At 39.8% G+C, this 8913-nt stretch overlaps 1 protein-coding gene across 1 annotated transcript in view; it reads left to right on the plus strand.

Moving 5' to 3' along the window:
* TUBD1 (tubulin delta 1) overlaps positions 1-8540 on the plus strand; it is a 26145-nt gene extending 17605 nt beyond the window's left edge. The window contains exons 6-8 of the mRNA XM_080827473.1: positions 1828-1968; positions 6044-6227; positions 7974-8540. Coding sequence (XP_080683599.1) covers positions 1828-1968; positions 6044-6227; positions 7974-8076 — 428 coding nt within the window. The 3' untranslated portion in view covers positions 8077-8540. The remainder of the gene's footprint in view (positions 1-1827; positions 1969-6043; positions 6228-7973) is intronic.
* Positions 8541-8913: the final 373 nt, after the last annotated feature.

Below are 8913 nucleotides of genomic sequence, written 5' to 3' on the forward strand. Positions count from 1 at the left end.
TGGTTATATACTTGTAAGTGGCATTGCTGGGTCAAAGGATAAGTATGTGTTTAATGTTTTGTAAAATTGCTATACTCTCCGGGGCGCCTGGGTGGCTCAGTGGTTAAAGCCTCTGCCTTCAGCTCAGGTCATGATCCCAGTGGTCCTGGGATCGAGCCCCACATCGGGGCTCTCTGCTCAGTGGGGAGCCTGCTTCCTCCTCTCTCTGTCTGCCTCTCTGCCTACTGGTGATTCACTGTCTGTCAAATAAATAAATAAAATCTTAAAAAAAAAAATTGCTATACTCTCCAAAATGGCTGCACCATTTTACATTCCCACAAACAGTTGAAGAGGGGTTTCAGTTTTCCACATCCTTGCTGACACCTGACATTGTTAGTCGTTTTGATTATAGCCATTCTAATAGGTGTGAAGTAGTGTCTCCTTGTGGTTTCATTTTGCATTTTCCTAATGACTGTGATGTTGAGCATCTGTTTAATGTGCTTGTTAGATTTGTTTATCTTCTGTGAAATTTCTATTCAAACATCTTTCTGATTTTAAAATTGGCTCATTTGTGTTATTATTGAGTTCATCATGCCAAAGTTTTTTGGTTTCTTGTGTTTTTACTTTTATTGAAAATCAGTCTGTTGCTGTGTGCTGAATTTTATCCCTATCCTATGTATACTTTAATAGTATTTTCTTTTTTTTAATTTAAATTCAATTAGCCAATAAATAGTACATCATTTTCAGATGTAGTGTTCAACAATTCATCAGTTGCTTATAACACCCAGTGCTTATCACATCATGTGCCCTCCTTAATGCCCTTCACCCAGTCACCCCATCTTCTTACCCACCTCCCCTCCAGCAACCCTCAGTTTGTTCCCATATTAAGAGTCTCTCAATGGTTTGTCTCCCTCTCTAATTTCTTCCCATTCAGTTTTCCCTCCCTTCCCTTATGGTCCTCTGCACTATTCCTTATATTCCACATATGAGTGAAACCATATGATAATTGTCTTTCTCTTCTTGACTTATTTCACTCAGCATAATACCCTCCAGTTTCATGCACGTCAATGTAAATGGTAAGTATACTCATCCTTTCTGACGGCTGAGTAATATTCCATTGTTTACATTAAGAGTATTTTCTTGTGCTCGCTTCGGCAGCACATATACTTAAAAAAAAAAAAAGAGTATTTTCTTAATATTTCTACATGACTGGTGTCAGTTTTCAATCCTATTTTTGTTTTATGTTTCTACATCCCTTAACATTTTTGTATATATTCTATATAGAGTAAGGTTCACCCTTTTTAGGTGTATGGTTCTATGAATTTAGACAAACCTCTATAAAGTATAACCTCCACCACAATTGAGATAGTGTTTCCATCATCTCAGAAAGTTCGTTCATAATTTGTAGGCACTTTCTGCCCCTGACTCCAGCCCCTAGCAACTATGGATCTGAATTTCATTCTTATGGTTGTGCCTTTTCCAGAAGGTTTTGTAAATGGAATCATACAGTGCATAATTTTTTGAGTCAAGCTTGTTTCACTTACCATAATGCTTTTGAGATGTATCCCTGCTGTTTGTTATGTGTATTAATAGTTTCTTTTTACTGGTGAAGAGAAATCCATTGTATGTACCTACCCCCATCCTTTAGTACTCTATGAAGAAATATTTCCTGCCTTTCTCAGGATTGAATAGTTTGAATCATTTTGGGTCAACCAGATACGAATTTTTAAACATTTAGTAGAAAAAAAGCAACTATAAAAATTTATGTAAAATATACATACCGTAATATGCTTTTCTCTTCTTATTCTGAACTATTTATAAAATCTTGTGCTTTTTTTCTTTTGGTAGGTATTGATTGGCAGGTACGGCCTCCTTTATCAAGACTTCCTACTCTGGGTAAAGCATCTCTCAACAGGGAGCTTCAGTTTAACACTTCCATTGCCAACTTGGTCATCCTTCGTGGGAAAGATGTGCACAGTGCAGATCTGGGTAAGAAGTTAAGGTGAAATCAATACGTTTTGCACATGTACATGGTCACACATTTTTTTTTAAAAAGGAAGTCCCTGGGACGCCTGGGTGGCTCAGTTGGTTAAGCAGCTGCCTTTGGCTCGGGTCATGATCCCAGCGTCCTGGGATCGAGTCCCACATCGGGCTCCTTGCTTGGCAGGGAGCCTGCTTCTCCCTCTGCCTCTGCCTGTGCTTACTCTCTCTCTCCCCCTCTTCTCTCTCTCTGACAAATAAATAAATAAAATCTTTAAAAAATTAAAAAAAAAAAAAAAAAAGGAAGTCCCCGGCGGCTGGGTGGCTCAGTCGGTTGAGCATCTGCCTTTGGCTCAGGCAGTGAGCTTCTGGGTGGCTCAGTTGGTTGAGCGTCTGCCTTTGGCTCAGGCAGTAATCCTGGAGTCTGGGGATTGAATCCCATGTCGGGCTCCCTGCTCAGCAGGGAGTCTCCTTCTACCTCTGCCCTTCACCCTGCTTGTGCTGTCTCTCACTTGCTCTCTCTCTCAAATAAATAAATAAAATATTTTTTAAAAAAGGAAGTCCCTGAATTTATTTTTAAAGAAAGGAAAATCATAATTATGTGTTTCTATCAGTTACTATGTGATTGGACACCAAAAATAGAAGTGATTGAAACAAGATACAGGTTTAATTCTTTCTTTTGAGCCTTGCTGTTCTTATTGTCCTTACCTTATGGCTTCCTTTTGTAGTCCCAGACATCTGTTTGAGCTTCAGGCATCAAACCACATAGGAATGAGCATGCCAACAGCCTCCTTGCACACACTGGTGTTTATACAGTTTTGATTGGGGCTGACTTTGACTGGGGCTGACTTGTGTTACACCTAGCTACAAGAGCGGCCATGAATACAGTTAAAATTTGGGGGTTCTCTTTCTAAAGAAGAAGGGGAGAACAGGTCATGTAGCATAACCAGTGGTCTCTGTGACAAGCACTTTGATATAAAACTTTCAGGAAGTTCAAAGAGCAGTACTCTTTTAGCTTTGTGTTTTTACGGAAAATCTCCAGGTTTGTCTTATCTTTATTTGATGGTTTTATTTTACTTTTTTAGAAATTTATTTATTTTAGAGAGAGATCGTGCATGCACAAGTTGGGGAGGGACAGAGGGAGAGAATCTCAAGCAGACTCTGCTGAGCACAGAGCCTGATGGGGTCTTGATCCCACGACTCATGAGATCATGACCTGAGCCAAAACCAAGAATTGGACACCCAGCTAACTGAGCCACCCAGGTACTCCTTATTTGATGATTTTAGCAGTATCAAGTTGCCTGCTTCTAGCTGTAATATTAAAAAAAACAAACAATCCAGTTCCTATAATACACCTTAGATAAGAAAGTGGTAATTAAAAAGGGATTGTTTCAAGTCTGTCAAATGGTATACTTTCTCCTACCTCAGAACATTTTCTTCATATTCTTCATTTCAGATTTTAAATTGAGAGAATAAGAGGATATATAAAGTAATCAAACTGCCAAAAATGTATCCAGCACATGACATACAGAGACGTGTTCTCACAAAGATATTTACTACAATATCTATCACAGAAAAATGCAGAAACAACCTAAATGCTCAACAGTAGGAAATGTGTTAAATAAATTATGGTATATTCATATAATAAAACTTTATGAGTGATATTTATTGACATGGAAAGGAGGTTCACAACATATTGGTGAATGAAAACAGACTACAGAACAGCATTTTTGTAAAATTACAGACCCAAGAAGGTCAGCAAAATGTTCATGGTCTTCTCTGGGTGGTGACATTTCAGATGTTCAGTTGACTTTTAAATTTTCTTTTTTTTTTTTTTGTTTCAAGTTTTTATTATAAATTCCAGTTAGTTAACATATACAGTAATACTGGGGCGCCTGGGTGGCTCAGTGGGTTAAAGCCTCTGCTTTCGGCTCGGGTCATGGTCCCAGGGTCCTGGGATCGGGCCCCATGTTGGGCTCTCTGCTCAGCGGGGAGCCTGCTTCCCCCTCTCTCTCTGCCTGCCTCTCTGCCTACTTGTGATCTCTCTCTGTCAAATAAATAAATAAAATCTAAAAAAAAAAAAAAACCATATACAGTAATACTAGTTTCAGGTGTAGGATTTAGTGATTCATCAGTGACACACAACACCCAGTGCTCATCACAGGTGCCCTCCTTAATACCCATCACCCAGTTAACCCATTCCCTGCCTACCTCCCCACCAGCAACCATCAGTTTGTTCTCTGTAAAGAGTCTGTTTTATGGGGGGACCTGGGTGGCTCAGTGGGTTGGGCCTCTGCCTTTGGCTCAGGTCATGATCCCAGGATCCTGGGATCGAGCCCCGCATCAGGCTCTCTGCTCAGCAGGGAGCCTGCTTCCTCCTCTCTCTCTGCCTGTTTCTCTGCCTACTCGTCATCTCTGTCTGTCAAATAAATAAATAAAATCTTTAAGAAAAAAAATTAAAAAGGGTCTGTTTTATGGTTTGCCTCTCTCTCTCCCTCCTGCCATGTTTGTCCATTTTGTTTCTTAAATACCACACCTGAGTGTGGGATTTGTCTTTCTCTCATTGACTTATTTCATGTAGCATAATACACTCTAGCTCCATACATGTTGTTGGAAATGGCAAGATTTCATTTTGTTTTATGGCAAATATTCCATTGTATATGTATGCCACAACTTTTTTTTTTAAAGACTTTATTTCAGAGAATGAGAGAGTGAGAACACGAGCTGGGAGAGGGGTACAGGGAAAGGGAAAGAAATCTTCAAGCACACTCCCCACTGAGCAGGGAGCCCAATGCAGGGCTCAATCCCAGGACCTCAAGATCATGACCCAAGTGGATATCAAGAGTCAGACACTGAACTGACTGAACCACCCCGGCACCCCTGTATACCACAATTTCTTTATCCATTCACAGTCAGTGGACATTTGGGCTCTTTCCATAATTTGGCTATTGTTGATAATGCTGCTATAAACATTGGGGTATATGTGTCCCTTTGAATCAGTATTTTTGTATTCTTTGGGTAAATACCTAGTAGTGCAATTACTGGGTCAGAGAGTAGTTCTATTTTTAACTTTCTGAGGAATCTCCATACTGTTTTCCCAAGTGGCTGCCCCAGTTTGCATTCCCACCAACAGTGTTAAGAGGGTTTCCCTTTCTCCACACCCTTACCAACACCTGTTGTTTCCCATGTTGTTAATTTTAGCCATTCTGACTGGTGTGAGGCAGTATCTCATTGTAGTTTTGATTCATATTTCTCTGATGATGAGTGATGTTGGGCATATTTTCACTTGTCTGTTGACCATCTGGGTATCTTCTTTGGAAAAATGTCTATTCGTGTCTTCTGCCCATTTCTTAACTGGATTATTTGTTTTTTTGGGTGTTGAGTTTGATTGGTTCCTTATAGATTTTGGATATTAACCCTTTATCAGATATGTTATTCACAAATATCTTCTCCCATTCTGAAGGTTGCCTTTTAGCTTGGTTGACTATTTCCTTCATTATGCAGACTTTTTGTCTTGATAAAGTCCCAATAGTTCATTCTTGCTTTTGTGTTCCTTGCCTCCAGAGACGTATCTAGTAAGAAGCTGCAATGGCCAAGGTCAAAGAGATTGTTACCTGTATTCTCCTCTAGGATTTTGATGATTTCCTATCTCACATTTAGGTCTTTCATCCATTAAATTTTCTTCTTAATACTTTCCTGAACGATGTGAATTTTTTTTTTTACAATGAATATGGATCATTTATCCAAAAGCAACATAAAGCTAGTTTTAAATATTTTTATTTACTTATTTATTTTTGCGAAAGAGAAAGAATGTACACGAGCAGGGGGAGGGGCAGAGGGAGATGCAGACTGCCCACTGAGCAGGGAGACAGATGTGGGACTCATCCCTGGACTCCGGGATCATGACCTGAGATGAAGGCAGATGCTTAACCAGCTGAGCCACCCAGGCGCCCATAAAGCTAGTTTTAGAAGGCAAAACAAAAGGAGACTTCTGGTGAAATGAATTTAAAAAAAAGTTGTATTAATTTGTTTCTAAAATTAATGATTTATGATGTAAACAATGGCTTGTGTTGTTTTACTCTAGGAGGATTTAAAGATCCAGCTCTCTATACTTCTTGGTTAAAACCTATTAATGCTTTCAGTGTGTGGAAAACCCAGCGAGCCTTTAGCAAATATGAGAAGTCTGCAGCATTGGTCAGCAATAGCCAGTTCTTACTAAAACCACTTGATACAATTGTGGGCAAAGCCTGGAATATGTTTGCTTCAAAGTAAGTAAAAAATAAATCTATAAACCTTTCTACCTTAGGCAGATAATACCTTAAAACACAAAGCAGGATTTGGAATGTTTTAGTCTGTTTGGTTTGCTGTAACAAAAATAGCCCAGACTGGGTATCTTATAAACAACAAAATTTCTCAGGAGTTCTGGAGATTAGGAAGTCCGAGGTGAAGGTGCTGGCAGATTCGATGTCTGATGAAGACCTACTTCCTGGTTCATAGATGGTTTCTTTTCCTTGTGTCTTTAAATAGCCAAAGGGGCAAAGAACCTTTCATGGGCCCCTTTTAAAAGGCACTAATCCCATTCATGAGGGCTCCACCCTTGTGATCGAATCACCCTCCAAAGTCCTCACTGCCTAATACCATCACCTTGGGGGTTAGGATTTCAATGTATGAATTTTGGGGGAACATAAACATTCAACCTACAGCCTGGAGTAAGCACAGTTATCACTTTGTAGGTGTGAAACTGGGTCATGTTACTTCAGGTGTCATTTTCTTACCTGCGCAGTGGGTCTACACTGAAGATATGCAGTGAGGATTAAATGTGATACCCATGTAAAATCACCTACTACAGTGCTGTTATTGGCTAGAGGAGTCATTTCTTTTTTTTTTTTTTTTAAAGATTTTATTTATTTATTTGACAGGCAGAGATCACAAGCAGGCAGAGAGGCAGGCAGAGAGAGAGAGGAGGAAGCAGGCTCCCCACTGAGCAGTGAGCCCGATGTGGGGCTCGATCCCAGGACCCTGGGACCATGACCTGAGCCGAAGGCAGAGGCCTTAACCCACTGAGCCATCCAGGCGCCCCTAGAGGAGTCATTTCTAAATGAAATGAAATGAAATGAAAGTAGAAATTTCATTATGAGGCTGGACAATAACATAGTTTTCCAAAATAAGACCCTTGGAAGAATGGAAGAAATCCCTGATCTTGTTCAGCAAGAAATCTTACAAGTTCAACTCCTTCTGCTAAGAAATGTCTGCTTGGTACTAAGAAATGCATTATCAGATTTCCTGACCTTGGCCACAATTACTTAATGTCAAAGCAAAATTTCCATATTACTGGGCAAGGCCTCTACTGTGATTAGCCAGGATTCCCAAGGGCCCCCCATCCTGCATGTGGCCATTCAATAAGCCCCTACTCCCAAGACTGTGAACTCTGTCCTTTCCTGGTATTGTTCTCTTCCCACTCCCATTAAATGGCCACAGCCCTTATTACCTCAGTTTAATCCATGTTTGCCTTTGCTTGACATTCTTTTTAACATGATTTCTCATTTGGGGGGTACAGGGTATTCATAGAACTACCTGGCATAACTATAAATTAAATGTCTGAAAAATACTTGGGAAACTTCATTTTATTCCTAGAACTGGATTAATGTATTTCTGAAATTTCAAGGTTTAGGTGAAAATTCTCAGGCACTTTTTAGAGTTGATACTGAACCCAGTCATCTCTGTAGGGTGTTGAGTATGTGCTGGGTTTGATAACCAAATCTGAACATGCTTCTTTTTCCTATGTGCTTCTTATTGTCACTCTCTTAGACACTAAAGAGACAGGGAGCTTTACATAAACTTTCTCAGTTTGCTAATCTTTAGAATAAACATTGAAGCAAATCTAAGACATTTAAGAGGTTCTGCCATCTTCAAGTATTCGTGAACTAGGAAAGTTCTACTTATTGTTTGATTTTAAGAGTTATTCATTTGCCTGATTTTTTTTTTAATTTTACATTTTCTGTTTCTTTCACCAGAGCCTACATTCATCAGTACACAAAATTTGGACTTGAAGAAGAGGACTTTTTGGACAGTTTCACATTGTTGGAACAGATTGTTGCCAGTTACTGCAACCTCTGATGTCGAACAAAGGAGAAATATGTTAAGTCATTTTTGGGCTAAAATATTTTCTTTTATTTTTATTTATTTATTTTTTAAAGATTTTATTTATTTATTTGACAGAGAGAGATCACAAGTAGGCAGAGAGGCAGGCAGAGAGAGAGAGAGGAAGCAGGCTCCCTGCTGAGCAGAGAGCCGGATGTGGGGCTCGATCGCAGAACCCTGGGATCACGACCCGAGCCAAAGACAGAGGCTTCAACCCACTGAGCCACCCAGGCACCCCATGGGCTAAAATATTTTCAATAATACTTTCTCTGTAAGGTTTTCAAATCTCTACCTGTTAAAGTAACAAAGCTGAATGCTGTTTCCTTTGGCATGCTATGACCACAGAAAAGGGGGAAGACCTTTGAAATGGAGAATGTCATGTTTTCAATGAAAATGTCTACGTGATATTTTCATTAGTAAGAAAGAAACTGGTACTTGTATAAAGAAATTCGGAAACACTTTGCTGAGATGTTGGAACTCTGGAAGTATCCAAAAAAGGGAATATTCTGCTTTGTCCCCATGTTTCTAAGTCTTCCCTTTTTTTTTTTTAAGCTTTTATTTATTTGAGAGAGCGAGAAAGAGCAAGCATACAAGCAGGGGGTGGGGCAGAGGGAGAGAGAGAAGCAGATACACTGCTGAGCAGAGAGCCTGAGGTGGGGATCAATCCCAGGACCCTGGGATCATCACCTGAACCAAAGGCAGATGCTTAACCAAATGAGCTAACCCAGGTGCCCCTCTAAGTCTTCCCTTCTTTATACCAAAAAGTATTCACTAGTGGCACCTGGGTGGCTCAGTCACTGGGCATCTGCTTTC

This window comes from Martes martes, assembly GCF_963455335.1.
Source record: "Martes martes genome assembly, chromosome: 16".
Lineage (NCBI taxonomy): Eukaryota > Metazoa > Chordata > Mammalia > Carnivora > Mustelidae > Martes > Martes martes.